At 40.8% G+C, this 19,504-nt stretch overlaps 1 protein-coding gene across 4 annotated transcripts; it reads right to left on the bottom strand.

Annotated features, from left to right (window-relative positions):
- Window positions 1-1,425: 1,425 nt before the first annotated feature.
- slc12a8 (solute carrier family 12 member 8) lies at window positions 1,426-18,920 on the bottom strand. 4 transcript variants are annotated; one of them, XM_046054932.1, is made up of 15 exons: window positions 18,745-18,920; window positions 17,815-17,958; window positions 17,295-17,441; window positions 15,101-15,292; window positions 14,741-14,972; window positions 11,815-11,886; window positions 8,494-8,607; window positions 8,215-8,302; window positions 7,568-7,655; window positions 6,480-6,626; window positions 4,126-4,783; window positions 3,916-4,013; window positions 3,683-3,800; window positions 2,176-2,236; window positions 1,426-1,938 (listed from the first exon to the last, which is right to left on the bottom strand). In XM_046054932.1, exons 2-15 carry the CDS (start codon window positions 17,950-17,952, stop codon window positions 1,770-1,772), a joined length of 2,322 nt encoding a protein of 773 aa, XP_045910888.1. In that variant the 5' UTR covers window positions 17,953-17,958; window positions 18,745-18,920; the 3' UTR covers window positions 1,426-1,769. The 4 variants fall into 4 exon arrangements, with proteins under 4 accessions (XP_045910888.1, XP_045910886.1, XP_045910887.1 ...); XM_046054930.1 differs by lacking the exon at window positions 18,745-18,920 and having other exon boundaries at window positions 17,815-18,185; XM_046054931.1 differs by lacking the exons at window positions 11,815-11,886; window positions 18,745-18,920 and having other exon boundaries at window positions 17,815-18,184.
- Window positions 18,921-19,504: the final 584 nt, after the last annotated feature.

The following is a 19,504-nucleotide window of genomic DNA, read 5'->3' as shown; positions in this document are numbered from 1 at the left end:
ATTTTAGCTACAACCAGACTGATTTACAGGCCAGACTGTTACTAGGAAGTGTTCTGGCTGGCTGGGACCAGTGAAAAATGTTGAACTCGGAATTGTGCCAAGTTAAGATTATGGGTGACATGACAGAAACACAATTTACTTATTACATGCAGAAAGCCTTATATAGCACATGTTTATTCCAAAAGACAAACCTTCAAGCAAACCTTTCAAGGCAAAATAGTGTTACAGATTAATTGTGTAAGTTTTTTTATAGAGAGAGGTAGTTAGTGCAGAAACCCAAAACAAATGGCTAGTGAAAGTGCATTAAATTACTGGAATACAAATACCAGTAATTTAAAGATATATTTTTTTTTACATTTGCCGTTGCTTTTCTCTCCATCCATGTTGTTCAGGCCTAACTCAAAGGTGTATTTTATTAACACTACTGACATTTCAAGCTATCATCAACTAAAATTCAGACATTAAAATGACTATGTGTTAATAAGCAGATCAATAGCTCCACTGCTCACAACCATCATATCTCCAAACCATTTTGTTAGTACTGATGGAGTCATCCACAGACCAGCTCATGATGAGAAAACCGTGTACCAGTATCTTTACAGATGATTGCGAGCCTGTTGGCGGGTTGCAGCTCAGACAACACTAAGAGGAAGTGGTTTTCACACATATACTGCTGAGCTGCTAGAACAGTGACTCCTTTGAAACCTTGCGATGCACACTGTCACCCAGATAAAATGACCTGAAATACATTCAGTATGTATTTTAAAACAAATCCATCGCGGTCTTCAAATCAAAAAATATTTTCTTTACAAGTGCTGGATTGTAGTGACAATGAGCCACAAAGTGGCTGTGTGATGAGTGGTTAACATTCATGTAGAAACTTTTGATCCATTCAAAGACATGTAATATCACATTTTTGTTTTGATTTAACCCAATTTAAAGCATCCCTTCCGATGTCATTGTCATCGCCGCTGGTCTGATTTTCATCACATTTGAAGAATCTTTGGCACTTTGTTCCAGCGTTTAAACACTGACTGATTGGTCATCTTTTATTTAAAAACAACTTCAACATCTGTTAAATTGTGTAGCTGTTGTGGAGGAAACGAGGGAGTAAACTGTTGATGTATCCTCAACTACATTGAATGGCTATTCCTTCATAATTTATGTAAGATACTGTTCACAGTTGTTATACCAGCTTATTTTACCTGCTTATCTTGGTTTTTATGTTTAAAGAAGTGAAGTGACGTGTAAATTGTCATCTGAGGCTTATTTTCACTGCATTTGGGTTTTTGAGTCAGATGCCAGTAATGAAAATTACAATTTTGTCTTTCTTTGTAATGTCTAAATTATTGTATGTCTGCAATAAGACCTAGACCACCTCTTCAATGTGACAGCAAACTAAATAAAAGACAATGAACAATTAACTCTATACATGCACAAGTAAACTAACATATTTTAATTAAACCTTTGTGTCACATTTACACGGGATATTTAAGCCAATCACCGTGGTGGCTAGACTTATTGGAAGTGTCTCAGCAGTACAGTAATCTGACAACTAGCTACCACCAGTCCACGAATAGCACACACACACACACACACACAATTATCCATCTATCGCAGGGAAATGATTTGAGCCACTAAATGTATGAATGTCTGTTAAATACAATTTGTATTTTGTATGTGTAGAATGTGGCCCAAAAGGCAACAGGAGACACATTTTGAGGCAGAAAATGTGGTTTCAGGCTGAGGACAATGACTTGTAACAGGAGTCACTGGTGTGGTGGCTGCACCATGTTGTTGGCCCTGATAAATGAGGATTGGTGATAGCGGTGACGAGAGGCAAAGTCAGCATTATCCTCTGTCAGCTGCTTGGTTTTCAGGCCGACGCTGGACAGAGAGGGTGTGACTACGATCTCATCCCGAGGAGAGCCTTTCCTCCTGAAAGATATTACGGAGAAATGTGTTTCAGGCGACAGTGTGACATGGGAAAACTAATAATTGCAGACAACATTTTTGATCTTATCTCCTATGACTTAGTAATACAAGAACCAATAGATTATGTATGAAATTACTTTGACTAAATGTCTTTTTGGAATTACATTTAAATCTCTCATTTTTAAGACTTAAAAACTGATTCCTGACTGGCCATTTTATACCATAACAACCACACAATACCTGCAAATGCTATTCAATGTTGATTTGAGCCATGCGAAAAAGCTGAATCGAGCTGCAATACCTGCAAATAAATGAAAACCCAAACTGTTATCTGAAGAAATGAGTTTAAATACTTCAATTATTGCTGCAGAAAAAGGGTAGAAAAAAAAATCTGAAATTTACTATGAAGACCCTTTTTATTGTGTCAGTATTTGAAGTTGTACTAGTGCACAGAAGTGTAGTAGCAGAGCGGCGAGAAAACACACAGTATCACACCCACCACACCAGTGGGACAAGTGGGTAACACCTGCAGAGCTTATGCTCAGAAATGTTGTCGAGTCAGACAGCAAAGGCCAAGTAATGTGGTGAGTTTAATGCACAGATGCTGGGTGTCCTATCCAGCTATTCTAGAAATCCGAAGCCACAACAGCTGCCAGCCTGCCAGGCAAAAAAGATTGAAAGTGAAACTCCCAGCAAAGTACATTACCAGGTCCCAGAATGTCAGAGTGACCAAATCTAAATGCTTAAACTGCGAATCAGGAGCTCTTGTGCTGGACAAAATGGGATGATAATATGACTAACTAATTGACATAATAAATACATACATACAGCAATTGTGCTTTATGTTATATAAGGCAGTACTCCTGCAGTTATAAAAGGGCTTAAGTTACAAACTTAATGTAATTACCTTGTAAACATAAAACCAAAGTAACACACCCGGCAAAAACAAGACTTTTCCTTCATCGGCATCACAGTTGACCCGTTAAGTTTGAAAAACAGAGAATGTGTCATAAAAACATCAGCATATAATTTATAAAACGCAGTGTCTGTGAAGTGTATTTAGTGATGAACTGACAACTGAGCAGAAAATAAGCCCTAACTTCTTTTGAAACCAAGTGGTGAACCAAATGGTGATCAACAATTTTCCAACATCTGCTAAATGGACAAAAACTAGCAAAAGCAAAGTGGCTCATATTTAGTCAAAAGCCATACTTAACAAAATAGAAATTCTTCTTATAAATTGCTTTTTTACCAGAATCAAAAAGATATTCCAACAAGTGAAAGAGTAGTATGTACAGTATTTGTCTATTTAGGTGAACTGGTTACTGATGTTCAGATCCAATCAAACCTCAATAAGAGGTGTACTGGACTAGAATCGCTCTCCGTCCATCATGGGAAGTATGGATGAGCCCTCAATAGCAGGCTAACATTAGCTTTAAGTGCTAAGCTCAGAGCCGACTGTACAGTGTCAAAAACATTTTCAACATTTCGCAACTACAAAGTGCCTGCGCCCAAATGCATCTTATGTCCAAAGTTCACTTGGGCATAACCAAGCTGGAAAATGCTGCACAGGTGCAGGCGGTACATACAGTATGTGAAAGACACAGAGAACTCCCTCTCTCCCAGATTATGTTAGTATAGCATTTCATCAACTTGATATTTGCATGTGTTTTGTAAAATGTGAGACTGTCCTGTCCTAGTCAGGACATCTGGTCACCCTAACAGGAAATGAACTGATGGAAATCACCTGTAGGTAGTCCAGGACTTGTTTTTCCGATGTAGAAGAAGAGCAGCAAGGCAACGACTATGTTTGCTAAGGCATAAACCCACTCAATAACAAACATAATCAATATGGAGCTCAATGCCTGAAAGACAAACAAATGACATATTTGCATTATTTGAAACATTCTGTAATTATCATTTGAAAGTAAGCCATTGGAACAAAAATAAATAATGTACAGCATGAAGTGTGTAATGTACCCCGATAAGAGCAACCCAGTGGTTGCAGAACTTTGCATAGAATGAATCCTGCATGGGTGTGATTTCAACACTCTGGTGCTCCGCTTTACCTCCAGCACCTGCAAGGTTCAATAAAGAGTTGGGTTACTAAAATCAGGTCCAACTAACTTCATGAGCTCTACTCCTGTCTAGTCTCGCCAAACCTAGCATTTGATGGTTAGAGATGATCACCTGCGCTGTGAGTGTGAAGGTCAGCAGATGAAGGCTGCTCAGCAAGGCAGATTTTTGAAGGGTGATCCATTTGTAGTTCTTCACCAGCCCTGGGTTCCCCACCTCCACACTGCTTCTGAGCTTCCTCATGTGGTGGAGCTGAGCTAATCTCCTCTGCTTTCTCTTCTGAGAACATATTGCAGTTTGGGTCCAAGCAAAAGCTGTCCATCAGTTTCTGCTTAGTAGTAACATTTACCATTGTGCTCTTGCATCTACTGCTCAGCTCTCGCAGGGACGTAGTTTTCTCAGCCCCATTTGGCATGTGGGGAAAGATCCGGTCCATGTCCTTGGTGAACTCCAACAGAGTGCCCTTACCCTGCCGACTCTCGCCTCCACTCCCATAGTTTGGGAGAGTGTCCTCGATCAGAGGCCTAGAGCTGTGCCTAGTTGACCTACACTGGTTTCTTGTGGCCGGGACAGGGGTGTCCCTCTTCTCTTTAATCTGCATCTGGAAAGTCTTGGCCACACAGAAGTAGGAGTAGTCGATGAAGCTGTAGGTGAGCATGAAGTTGATGGTGACGATGGGGGCAAGCACGTTGACCTGACCGATGAAAATGAAGGCCATGGTCAGCAGGCTGGTCAGGCAGATAGCTGCCACTGGAGTCCTGTTTGGGCCTTTCTGTCAGAGAGGGAGAGAGTGTCACAATATGGTAAGTGATGGCTGCTCTACAGTTGCTGTACAATAAAAAAAAAAAAACAAATAACCAAACATGGTCATTTTTCTGATAAAAATAAGGATGAAGTGTTCCTTTATGGTTTGAGAAAATACTCCTATATGGCTAAATTAACCATTTTCTGGAAAAAGCATCATCACAAAGCTGAAAACAGACCCGTTTTTAATTAACTCATGAAAAGTTGATGTTTTGGAGATACAAGGGTTTCACAGGACAATGACGCTATGGAAAAAAAAAAAAAAAAAAAAAAAACACACGTGGCTTGTGTCCCTAAGGCAACACAGTGCGCAAACAGCCACCTACACGGATTGATGAGATGAAACTTAAAGTTAAATTTGAGTGATATAAAACCAAACCAGCAGAAAAGACAGCACTCCATCTAGAGATCTTTGCTTCCGTCATGTCCTTCGTTACCTTTTGATGACATGTGGAGCAACGGGATGCAAACTCATATTGCAATGCAGCAAAATAGACCCTTTCCACAAAATCTTCCCGTGACTTCTCTGGCCTTTCTTTGGTCAGGAGCCCTGCTCAGTCATTGCTCAATGCTAACCTGACCCTTGACATCTGCACAGTCCATGAGAAAGTAAGTCACACTCCTAGCATTTATACTATTTTCTGCTACATTACATTTAATTAAAATATGTTAAGAAGACACGTATGACCTACTCCCAAAAAAAAAAAAAAAAAGTGTAAAACAACTGAATCTGATTATTTAAACATTATGAAACTGATAGATACCGTAGGTGAAACAGCATCTGCGACAAGAGGACAAAGCCCAACAACAAGCCCTTTCTTTAAATGGATACTTTGTTTTAACATGTGGTTTGTTAACCAGCTTGCTTTCACTTCCCAGGTCCTATCACAAAGTTTAACTAGTACTGCTGTGTGCCTGGCAGGCCTCCAGAGCACACAGTGGAGCAGGGCCCTGCCCGTCACCCTTCCTGCGTTTGTTCTGAAGCTTTGATTCGGGCCAAGATGTCTAGGGCCTCTTTCCAGCCCGCTGAGAGAGGTCAGACACTGCTGCCATCCAGGGAGGTCTGAGGAAAGCTCGGGGTGAACAGGGTCAGTACGTCAACATGACTGTGTGTGTACACGCGTTGCAGCAGTGAGTCGTAACTCATTGCTGTAATTTAGTCAGTCCACGTACTTCTATGGAGTGGAATCTGCACTTTATATTTAGGCAGTCACTGTTTCCTGTTGAGCCCCCCCCAAAACATCAAGGCTACACACACTTAATTGGGTTTCTCTACGCCACTAACTGCAGGCAACCACAGAAAACATTACTATTACAAACTTTGTGTGACTCATGTTAATATGATTTACTCAATAGTTCAGTGGTTTTGCAGTTATTTAAAGATGTAGTTTAGTTACTGGGAACTTGGAACTGGGAAATTACTTATCACCAAGTTGGTAAATTTTTACCGGGTTCTGCTTACTTTAATCACTGCTCTATCATTTTGCAATAACATAAAATTAAATAGTATGAGTATAGTTTTACTTCAGTAAGTGAACTCCCTGGTGCAGAAGCACACACCCTCACTAAATAATCAGTATTTGCATCATGGAGACTCTAGCTAATATTTTTGAGTATACTGTCAAAGTCCAGACATCCCTCTCTACATGGCTCCATCCACCCACCCCTCTTCCCAGGAAGGCCAGAGCAGGAATGACCCTCTCTTGGGCGATGCACTGGAGGATCCTGGGTGCTCCATACAGGCCGCCCATGCACGAAGCCAGGGAGGAGATGTAGAGGCCCAGCAGAAAGAGGAAGCCCACCAAGGAGACCTGAAGGAAAGGGGAAAACAAACAGAGGGTGGAAGAGGATGGGGTGGGGTTGAGAGCTCACAACAGCTACACCCAGTTCAGTTCCGCTGCAGCCAGCCCCTTATGAAAACAATGACAACTAACCACTGATGGAGAAGTCAAGGAATTTGAAGAGGGTCAGAAAAGCAAAATCTAATATTTAAATATAAGGAAAGCTTAACTGCATCAGACATCTCACTGATCTGTTCTTCACCACAGCCCAATCACTCGCACATCACAAAGCTGTGAACAGTCTGTGTGTTATTGTATGTACATGAATCTACCCGCACCTCTACTCTTCACAAACTAAGTCTGTAATGCCTGGTTCTTCTTTTTTATTTTTAAATAACTGTACTTGAAAGCCCATGTTTTTTTTTGTTTTTTTTATGTTACAGAGGGGTTTAAATTCTCAAATGGTGCAAACATGCGTTTCCTCACACTCATATTTTGTTTATTTTTTTATTCAAGACATGCTCAGGGAGAAACAAAAATTAAAAAAAGAAAACTATTCCCAGATTATCTGCAAGTTGCACATCCCCCCCCAAATAATATCTTTGTAGATTGTGTCAAAGTATTTTTCTGACGTGGGAGACACAACTGGTGCTTGAAAGTGAAAGTGTACAGAGCCAGTAGCTTGCATATACTTGAACCCGAGTATGACGTAAATGATATGTATTTCTACTTGAGTGTGTGTGTGTGTGTGTGTGTGTGTGTGTGTGTGTGTGTGTGTGTGTGTGTGTGTGTGTGTGTGTGTGTGTGATCAACCATGGGTCCTACATCTCCAGGCTGAGAACACACATACAGTCAGAACTAGCCACACCACATCAATAAAGTGCACCATCCTGGGGAATCCCCTCACCTCACCCTTTGTGTTGAGAGTGCCTCTCTAACAGGTCAGGATGGAAACAGATAGTGGAGTTTACCTTTTCTGCTATCAAGAAGTCATAGCGCAGAGCTTCTCTGGTGCAGATGGCCCCCAGGAGGAAGACAAAGACCAGATACAGGAACCACCTGTGGGTCACCAACAGTCCACCACGCAGGATTATTAACATTTGCTGCTATGTCACTATTAATAGGAGAACTGTGTCATGACAGCTCCACAAGTGAGTGTCTGGGAAGATAGGCCATGCTAGGAATGTGGGTTTGTTTGTTCTCTCCAATGAAGGTGGAAAAGGTTGCCCTTTGAAGAGATATAAATGGAGTGATCTGAGGCACCGCAAAAGTAAAATCAAAACATCTGGAAAGTACCCTTTGGGATGATTCATACCTTGATGGAGAGACTCCAGAGTGTTATATTTGAAAACTGTCCTTTTAGTTGTTGATACTACAGCTTAACATTTTGCTAAAGCGCCACATCAAGCTTCACTGTAGCTCATTTCACAGTATTACCATTTGTGTACTTTTACAGCAGGCTCGCCTTTGTTGTCTTTATTTCTTACTGTATAAATACTTTCACTATAGGTCAGCCGGTACACTTTTACTATAGTTCAAGTCTTGTGTACATAATTGTGTCCATGTAGTGTTTTCTTATTTTACAATATTATGTGTGTGTGTTGGGGTGTAGTCATACGAGGTGAAGACAGCTGCCAGCGTTCCCACAGGGACGTTGTGTTCAGGCCGCTGAAGGTCTGAGCTCATGTTGAAGCCTGCCATAACCCCTGCACACACACACACACACACAAAGATGCAAACCACAAAAATGTACACAACATACTGTGCAACACAAAATGTATTTTTACACTGTATGTAGCTACAAGAACTGAAAAGAGGCCTTGAGTGTTGACAGTTAATCTTAAGGTTTTTCACCCAATGTTACATCAAAAAAAGATGATGATGGGCGCCACCTCACCTGTAGCAGCAGGGAAGAAGACCCCAAAGACGGTGAAGAAGGTTTCTCCCGGTGTGTAATCTGGCATTGTGTTACTGCTGAGCAGCCCGGATGAATAACCAATGAAACCGTGCTCTGAGAGAGGAGACAACAACACACAAAGCACATGACTTCTGAACCTTATGCCAAGATCTCCAACCTGTCTTCACTGAGTAAACCATGAAAAGTATCAACACTATAAAACCGTCAACTTCTGACACGCCCGACAATTTTTATGAAAGACTGTCCATGGTGCAATGCGTCTTCTTAAATAGCTTTATTGGCATGGGATTTGATCCAAAGGGCAACTAATACCAATACTGATATTTTTGAACTACTCTCAGCATTTTAGAAAACAATCTCACTGCAAGGTCCATTTAGTAGAGTTTCTGGAGCTTTTGACTATTCATCTGCAGATGAAGTTTGGCAAGTTGTCTTTAGGATTCTAATGACATTTTCTTAACAATCTACATTCTCTTATGAATTCACCCAAAGCTGCTATACACTTCTTCAAACCAGGGAAAACGATTCTTCCACTGGGTTTATAAAAGGTTTCATGATTTGAGCCCACAACACAAAGCAAAGATTTTTCATCACATCTGGTGCAATATTCTTCAGTACTTTGTGAAATGAATTTGTGAGTCAACGGAACATGTGGGAGATGACCATTTATCTGTCATTTTAAAATGAACTGGCCAATGGTTATGTAAATTGTTTTATAGATCAAGAAACTTTTTTTTCCATTGGTGTGTTTTTTTTTTTTCCCCACTAATCCAGACTTTGTGATACCAGTAAATTATCTATTTTTAACTGTTTGAACAATGTCCTCGAAGTTTTAGCTTTGGACAGAAAAATACCTTTCTGTGAATAAAAATGCACCAAATTTTGAAGGCTGATTCCCTCTCATCCACAGAAATGCCCATATCATATTATAGATTTGACTTTATAACAATACATTTTAATAAAAAGTAAAACTTTCAAATCATCCTGGTCTCTAATGGCTATAGTGGTAAGACTGAAGCCTGGATGCTGTAATGCCGTCTGCAGCTACAGTATGATTTGACTCTATCACTATCATTGGTGTAAAGTGACCCTAGCTAGTATGGTGTTTTCATTTGCTTGTTTTCCTTTTCTTTGTTTTTAGTGACCACCTCTGGTCCTAGATTATTGGTGGTCTCATTTATAAAGAGTGTGTACGTACAAAACAGTGCTGGAAACGTGCGTACGCCACTTCCCAAGCAAAGGTTGTGATCTATAAAAAAAAAAAAAAAACTTGACGGGAGAATGTGCGGTCCTGTAAGTAAACTCATGCATACGCACATAAAGAGGAGAAATGAGAAATGGCGACTCACATGGCAGAAGGATGAAACTGTTTGAAATGTATAGACCTACTATTGTGTAAACCCCTGAGTATTATAGGCTTAAAGCCTTTCTGAATAAACAAACACCTGTTCGATTGATTTTCCCTGAAGTGCGCAAAAAAACACAAGATCAAAAAAAACAGATTTAGGATTATAAACACAAACAGAGATATCTGTTTCTTCTTCAAATATGTTACAGTACAGTTTAATCAGCAATCATATTAATTAATACTTGCATGCTGTGCAATTTATTCTCATAAATAAGGTGAACAGGAGGACAAATTATATTTAAATTGATGCCGTTTTCAGTGCGTCAGTGGAGCAAATAGGAGTGCATGCAGTGCCCCCTTTCCTTTCAAAAATTTAATTTTTTCCCCCCAGAATTTGCCTCCTTTTCTTCATGCAGTAAGTACGTATTAATATTAATGAGGGGTGTTTCACTGACCATTTATAGGCAACTATGGGCGTTTAAAGGGTCGGACATGGAGCTCCCTCACATGCGCCACATTTCAAGTTGATTGTGATTTATAAAGGGAACTTGCTTACAGATGTGCGTACGCACGGTTTTATAAGTCTGAATATTTTTTGGCGTACGCCATTTTTGGCTTTTGGGCGTAGGTACATATTTAGTGAGGTTTCTACGCATAGTTTTATAAATGAGACCCCAGGTCCTGGAGAAGTTGAGACTTAATGGGAATGTTAACACAGCATGTATTTACCGGGTGGTGATGGCGCATAGTATAAAACACATGCATTTGGTGTGGGAGACATGGGTTTGATTCCGACTGTGTCACATCCACCATTGTGTCCCTGAGGAAGACACTTAACCCCCTAGCTGCTCCAGAGGCATGTGACCTCTGACATATATAAAGCGTTTTAAAAATACTGCAATAACAGCGAGCTAGTGGTTTCTCACATATACAATTTAACTGGTACAAGTTTCTTGTTTGAAATGTTGAATTCCTCCAACTCAAACAGAAGGTCCAGTTTGCATCTACTACTTTTAGCAATATTAAAAAAAACAGAATTTTTTTTTTTTAAAAATGCATACTTCGATGCAATTTTTTTTTTACTAAAACAATGCCACCTAAACTAGGACTTCATGACTCTAATGTAATATTGTTAGTCTTTTTTAAAAATCAAAATAAATGACAACCAATAGGTATTCAGGACAGGTTAGTTACGCCTAGGTTAGTTTGTTGAATGTGCAGGGGGAGATCGTTCTGCATTAGTAGGGGCCATTTAAACAACACAGACTGAAGGGCCAGCCTATGTTACAACACTGGACGCTTCCCCCCTTGGTTATCTTGCGATGGGAAAGAATGTGTTCTCTCAGATTAATGACATGTTTATCCAAAAGGAAGTCACCACCCTTTTCAGAAGCTCAGCAGCTTCCAAGTTTGGGAGAAAGAATGAGAGTGAGCGAGAGAGGGAGACAGAGAGTGAGAGAAAATACAGAGAGAGAGAGAGAATGCTCATTTTTTTTCCTTTTGTTTTTAGACAAAAGCTCAAACCACAAGGGTTGGATATACTAGTTATTCTAAGTGCACTTCCTCCAGGACAGGAATTTAAGGAGGTTGTCAAAATTGAGACCAGGAGCCCAAACTCCTATTCACTCTGTGACCCAGTGAGACCACCCTCTGTCCAAACAATCAGGATCTAACAAATCCAGGGCAGTCAGTGTCCTTGTCTGCACAGCGGGCTCCCCACCCATAACTAAACATCATACACCAACATCCAAAAATGCCTAATTCTGAGTGTTCAGTTGAGGGCGTTCACATATTTAGAAAGGCAAAACTATGTCTATGAACACAACTTAATTGTAAAACAACACAGACAGTATTTAATCTCAAGAAAGGTGCAAAACAAATGGCTTTCAAGTAAAACGTTTGTGCGAGTTTCCCCATTTTCTGGTGGAACTACACACTCACATGCCTCATACCTATATAAGGCATGGCCAGATTCACTTGACTGGGAGCCCCACGGCATACCTTTGATGATGGGCTCCAGTTGCCTGCAGTGCACACAGATGGGAGCTTCATTATGTTTTTTGCATAGTGAACCAGACGCCAGATTTTATGAATGTCAGTTTGTGGTAATGTGATGAATCACAACTGTAATTAGGAATATGCAACATGTGAGCACAATATGAACTGCAGTAATAAATAAAAATTGGCATGATATCAATTCCCAACAACTCTGCGAGTGATCAAATTACCATGTGACACAGGGTGAAACTGGGGCTTTTGGGTTGCGGGGATGATCTGGGGCCAAGTGCCACTGCTTTGACTGGTTGGTAATCCAGTCTTGAACTAGGCTTGATATTGGGTTTTGGCCATACTAGAGACATGGCTCTAAGGCAATGTCGGTCTGTCCGCAATTCTATCTTATGGACTGGTTGGAGTAATCAACTGTAAAGTGATGTGGGCAGGCCTTAATCTGTAAAGAAACCTGCAAATAAACCCAACATCTTTCCTCTTTATGGGCCTACAGAGCAAACACGTTTTTAGACAAAGCTGTGGTGCAAACTTCCGTACGGGCAGAGTGGGTCTCCTTTCTGAATTCAGCATTCCTCTGATACAAGCTAAAATGTGTAGTCAGATTACATGAGCGTCTGAGGCCTCTCCCTCTGTCTGACTGACCTCTTACTCTCCCACACTAACCAGTATAAGCTGCTGTGCGCAGAGAACAGGGCGGCCTACGATGTTACAGAGGTGGAGCAGGTCCCACTGGGATGATTGAGAACTATATATTATAATGGCAATCACAGGGAGAGATGATGTGGCGGTCTCTGGAGTAGCAGCAGGCCTCAGATCTCAGTTCCGGCCTTCTCACTTTGTCATTTTACAAAAATGTGGGTGAGTCTGGTTAACACCCTAAACCCCAGACCTAACGAGCACATTATGGCTTTCTGCTCTGTGGGTAATAGGCTTCATCTAAAAAGGCAGTGGGTAAGGCGTGCAATATTGTATATCATCTGTGCACCACAGTCTGAGGGTTTAGCAGTTGAATTGTTTGGCTGCAGAAACAATACATTGGCTGTGTCACTGACCAAACTAGAACATTTACTACACTTGAAGGCTACACTTGGGAAATGAAATATCCTCCCATTAGGGATGATACAGCACTATTTAAAGCTGTCTTACATGTTGCAGCCATGCAGTTTTAAAATTGAAACTCCACCTGTCACTGTACTGCAGGAAGGACTTGTCATAATCAGTCACTTGTGGCAGGGGAAATGAGGTCAGTCTACAAATGAAAGTTCTTGCTGATTATCTTTAGAATAACCTTTACTGTTATTTCATACAAAAGCCACTGAAACTACATTAAAGCCAGGAATATCTAATAACTGAAACTTAGAATGATAACGCAAGTTAAAATAACCATTCATACCGATTCTTGCATAGTCAGCTTTGCAATAAATACAGAATAAATGAGAATAGGACTGTAACAACAACTATTTTCATTATAGATTACACTACCGATTATGTTCTTGATTAATCGTTTGGTCTATGAAACATGTAAAAATAGTGAGAAAATGCTGATAACAGTTTCCCAGAGTCTTATTTTTCTCTTGACCAACCCCAGCAACCAAAGACCTTCAGTTAATGATTAAAAACAGAGTAAATCAGCAGATCATCAAGCTTGAGAAAAAAAAAATACCTTAAACAATGAATCTTTTCTTCCAATCGACTAATCATTCAGCTCTAAATTTGTCCATTTCAGATGACATGAGTATAAACAAGATGATGACGACCTGCTTTGTATTTAACGCTGATATATGCCAAGCGTTCAGCAAGTGCACACTGATCTGGGCTGTTTAAACTAGCTAGTGGACCTGCTGGTCCTCTGCCAGCCATGAGGTCACCACAACACACACACACACACACTTAATTAGAAAAACTTGGAGTAGCCATTATGGCCGTTTCTCGCACAATTTTTGAGGACTGCACACTTATTTTTACACTGGTGAGTTGGTACAAAGAGTTGTAAAGCTTAATCATGCAAAATCTAGCCTCTGCCCATGGCTGGACATGTACACTGAGTTCCTTGTGGTTTGCTGGGAAAAGCATAAAATATATGTGTGTGCATTTTGTTATTAAGTGCACTACATGTTTAATGTTCCCTGTTTTTTTTGTGCCTATAATTTCCTATTCACATAAAGACTGGCGTGACTCCTGGAACCCTTTGCTCTTCCCACTCGACAGGATGTTAATAATCAGTGAGAACAGGAAATGTAGGGAAGGACTTCCTGAAGGCCAGCAAAAGAATACAATCTACTAAAAAAAGGCAACATTTCCTAATTACTAAAGAAAAAAAAAAAAATCTTTTCAATAAACCAGTCTCAGACTTGGCATAAGCCACAAGAGAAGGAATACTTTACAGATGTTTCTAACAGTCACTGAGGGAAAACAAAACAAAAAAAACCAAACAGGTTAACGGCAAAAATCAGTCTCATGAGGAAGTGAACTGTAGAAGATGTAGCCCCAGCAGAATACTAGACTAAGACTGACAATAATACGTGATGCTACAGCTACACCTACTGGCCTTAACAGGTCACAGACGTTCACCATACTAGTCAACAGTCTAGTTCAGTGGTTCCCAAACTAGTTTATGCTTGAAGCATTTTCACTTATTGTTTTGTAGAAATTTTCTGAAATGCCTAATTAATTGTAATCTGGCTAAATGTTGCTTCATAATTCTGGGGCAAACACTGAATAATTTGAGGATTATTTTGCCTTGAAAATACCCATACACTTAACACTGAATACTGGCAAAAAACATCAGTACAGATTTAACCCTCCTCACAATCCCTGTTACCTTCTTACTTTACCCTTCGCTTCCATATGCATGACCCCCAGCCCTACCTGGGTCAAGGTGCGTGAAGGTCCCAATGACAAAGTCCAGTGTGGAGACGGCCAGCACAGCCAGCAGCAGCAGCTGGAGTCGGACGATCCACTTGACACCGGCCAGGTTGATTCCGAGCAGAGCCAGCAGCACCGCCGCTGACATGCCACGCACCGCCCATTGGCTCTGTAGACCCAGCAGTTCTGCCACAGACTCAGAGAAACCTGTGATGTACATGGCCCCAGCTACGCACTGCAGCGACATAGGAAAATGTAAAGGAAATGTGTGGATCTGTGTTAAATCTTTTTGTCTACAAACAAAAAGCTTAAAAAAAAAAAACTCCCTGAAGCCTCACTGAAAGTCCGGATTCTGTTACTGACCTGTCCGAACACATAAAGGAGGCCCACAGTGCCCCCCACCCTGCCACCCAGGATGGTGGAGATCATGGAGTAGACTCCTCCACCCCCAACACCACAGTGCTCACATACTCCGATCCCCGACATCACCGTCACTAGAGCAACCAGCACGACCAAGGAGACCAGGAGCATCCCGAGCAGCACACCCGTGTTTCCCTGGATGATGTTGGGGGAGAAAATGACACAAAATACTGACTATGTATACATCTGCAGCTTTTAAGTTATCTACAGCTGTAAAGTGGATATATTTTATGATGTACAGCTTGTGCAATACATATCTACACACCTTGACTTTCTTAACTGTGCCTATGCGCTTACTGCTTTGTATGTAATTCACTGCACACTTTGTACATCCGTTACATCGGTTTTAGTATTAAGGAAATTGAAGGGTGAGTAATAGCAAACATATTTGGAAGATGTTCTGGTGGAATCGGGCCCATTAAACCAGGAAAATCACACCGTCTTTACTTTTGCACAATAAGTAATAAGGAAGCAAGTGATTAATGATGAGATACATCTCACAATTGATAGGGAGACCCGCATGGCAAACTATGTTTTAGCTGTCATGTACAATCTGAACGGATGTAGCAATTAACATCACACTGTCTTTGTAGCTGTGTCCTGTGATGACACATGCACATTAAAGTGTTTGGGATCAACCGACAGGGTGACAGATACTTAATCATGGCTCCAGCTAAAAATAAAAAGCCTCCACAGAGCTAGACAGAGCTGTGTAATGCACAAAGCAGTTACCACCAGACATGAGGCTTGATATTAAAAGGTGTAAAGGTGAAAATAAACAAATGTGTGTCATCATATCATAAATGAACCCATATACACAGATCAGCCATAACATTATGACCACCTGCCTAATATTGTGTAGGTCCCTCTTTTGCCGATCAAGCAGCCCTGACCCGAAGAAGGATGGACTCCACTAGACACTCTGAAGGTGTGCTGTGTATCTGGCACCAAGACGTTAGCAGCAGATCCTTTAAGTCCTGTAAATTGCAAAGTGGGGCCTCCATGGATTGGACTTGTTTGTCCAGCACATCCCACAGATGCTCAATTGGATTGAGATCTGGGGAATTTGGAGGCCAACTAAACACCTTGAACTCATTTTGTTCCACAAACCACTCCTGAACCATTTTGCTTTGTGTGTATGTGTGTGTGCAAGAAAGAGACCGCTGCCACTAGGAAATACCATTTCCATGAAAGGATGTACATGGTCTGCAAGTTTATGTAGGTGGTACGCGTTAATGTAATATCTACATGAATGGCAGGACCCAAGGTTTCCCAGCAGAATATTGCCCAAAGACCGCCTCCATCGACTTGCCTTCTTCCCATAGTACATCCTGGTACTATGTGTCCCAAGGTATGCGACACACACGCACCCGGCCATATATGTGATGTCAAAGAAAATGTGATTCTTCAGGCCAGGCCACCTTCTTCCATTGCTCCATGGTCCAGTTCTGATGCTCACGTGCCCATTGTAGGTGCTTTCGGCAGTGAACAGGGGTCACCACGGGCACCCTGACTGGTCTGCGGCTATGCAGTCCCATACGCAACAAACTGTGATGTGCTGTGTGTTCCGACACCTTTCTATCAGAACCAGCATTAACTTTTTCAGCAATGTGACCTACAGTAGCTTGGCTGCGGATCAGACCTCACAGACATTTCCTGCTTCTAACTCATCAACTTTGAGGACACAATCCTCACTTGCTGGCTTATATATCCCACCCACTGACAGGTGCCATGGTAACGAGATAATCAATGTTATTCCCATCACCTGTCAGCGGTCATAATGTTATGGTTAATCGGTGTAAGTCTACCCTGTTGCCGCTGAAATGTAGACCATGTAGGTTTAGCTACTACATGGTTTGCACCATAATGACAAGTGTGAGACAGGAATCCCACAGATTAGGAGATGTTGCTTTATTGGCGAGCGTGTGGGTAGTGCGCCAGTGGGAACTCCTATCACATCTGACACACAACGATATCTTATAGATTTTGGTTGAGTTTTAGGTTAATTCCAATATTTTATCTTTGTTATTTTGTCTCTTCAGTAAACATATTTCTTCATATGTTTGGCTTAAGAAATACATGTGAAAGATAGAGGGAAATCGAGGTAGAGAGGGCCAAACAGTGTATGCATACTGACCACCAGGTAGCCAGTACGTAGGAATAGCACCACACCGAAGATGTTGATCATGCAGGTGGTAAAAACCCCATCCCAGGTACCGAAGAGCACGGGCTCCCACACAAACACTTTGATCCTCCACCACGGCTGGCTAGACTGCTGGAAGCCCTGACCAAAGAATCACAACAGCTATGTAAGCGCTGGCTGATTTAAAACAATGCTTCATTTCAACATAAGGTATTCTCATATTCATTTAGAGAAAAAGTTAGTAAAATAAAAACAGCACAAAGACAAAAAAAAGACATTAGTTAGGGGCAATGTCAAATGATGGTAGAACAGAAATGGAAGATGGGATATTATTTGACATTTTAATGCCTATAGATAAACATAATTTTTGATAATGGATAAAGCAGACTTTCATTTATGTGAAATAAAGGTTAACAGACATGAAATGACAGGAACTTTGAGAGTACCATGTCCTCTCCTAACCTTCCTTTCACCTTCACTCTCAGTCTGAGAGATATTTGAGCTGACACCCTACCTGTGCATCTTCATGAAACAGATCGTGGACATGTGCGTTTGTGTTAATGTCGGCGATTCCCCCCTTCACCAACAGTCCCGTCCCGTCTCCCTCCTGGTCACAGGTGTGCACAGTCCAACCTATTGGCAGGTTTTCCATTGCGACCTGTGTAAACAGTTGTGTTACTAGAGGTGGCCCTTTCTGCTCCACGTTCATCATAGGTTGAACGTGGAAAACAAACATTGACTTCTTTAATAAGTGGCCACATTAGTTTGCTCTGTTGAGGAAGTTAGCTGAGTTAGTCAACGTGACAGTGTTGGTCCGCTTGGTCTCCCTGGTTAAACAGCAACAGGTGCAGATGCCCGAGGACACCCGGATACAGCAGGGTGTGCTCCTGACACACAGCTGAACAGACGTCAATAATGAGTAAACAGCCAGGCTGACATTTTACCAACAACTAACTAAAACAATTAGTCTAAACAGGCCGTGGTTTATAGTTATTTAACAGATAATGTTAATGTATGTAGCGTAAAATAGAGATTTTGGCTAACGTCACTATAAGGACAACGTCCGAGCCAAACCTAATTAAAAAACATGTCAATTTAAGGTTTCCTAGTGGCGAAAATAAAATATGCTCCAGTACCTTCTCTAATTTACTGAGATTCACTCTTACATTAGACAACCAATTCGGCAACTTAATTTAATGCGATTGTATTTAAATTACTTTTTTTCCCCCCTTTCTAAATTTACTAAAATATAACGTTCGCGACAGGAGATGGAAACAAAAAGAAAGTCTTTGTTGGTGGACTACCGAGTAGCGCCAGATGCCTTCAGAAAAGGTATTTTTACAAGGCAAATACAATCAATACAAAGTCAATAAATGACAGATTTTTAAATTGCGTTTGGCGTGGAGGTTGTCTCCAGCTAATCTCAACAGTTAGCTAAACCTACCTTTCACAGAGTCCCACATTATTCTTCCATTATGAAAAAAAAAGAAGACTAATGCTGACAACTAATTTCATTCGTCCATTGTGCCTCAGTGATGAGTGCAGTCACTATTAACAGGGCCAGGTCCTCCTGCTGTTATGAAAACTTCAGCAGCCGGCAGGTAACTTTAGATGGATGTGTTGTCACTGCTTGCCTTACAGGGTGTGTTGCTGCTATACATAAGGATCCTGTGTTAGTTTTGGCAAGGACTGCAGTAAGGTTGACTAATGATTAAAGCTGAAAAATGCACGTAGCACTCAATACCCTTATCTTGTTATGTGTGGAATTCTTTCCTAAAACATGTTTAGACTCCAGGTTTTGGAAGGGTAGATTATGTTTTTAACCCATGAGGGTGGTTTTTTAAGCCTATTTCTGACAATAGGAAGTGACAGAGACAGACTTGATTACAAATAACGTTATATGTGGATTTAATGTTGAAATGGTTAGACTAATGACAACAATTATTTATGTTTATTACAATTTTGAAATATTTTTAATTGTTTTAAATAATTTTTCAATTGAAAACCCAATTCCACCTTCTCCAATGTGAGGATGGATATCTTTTGGTTTGGACTGCTGATCAGACAAAACCTTTTTAAGACTTAAAATAGTACTCTGGGACTTTTTGATGGACATTTTTCCAATTGCCTAACATTTCATCTATATGCCTAAATAATCAATCAATGTATTGTTTGTTGCAGCCTACACTTACAACCAACTACAT

Source organism: Micropterus dolomieu, linkage group LG07 (assembly GCF_021292245.1).
Source record: "Micropterus dolomieu isolate WLL.071019.BEF.003 ecotype Adirondacks linkage group LG07, ASM2129224v1, whole genome shotgun sequence".
NCBI lineage: Eukaryota > Metazoa > Chordata > Actinopteri > Centrarchiformes > Centrarchidae > Micropterus > Micropterus dolomieu.
Note: the sequence above shows the minus strand (reverse complement) of the source record. Positions and strands in the feature narration are given on the sequence as shown.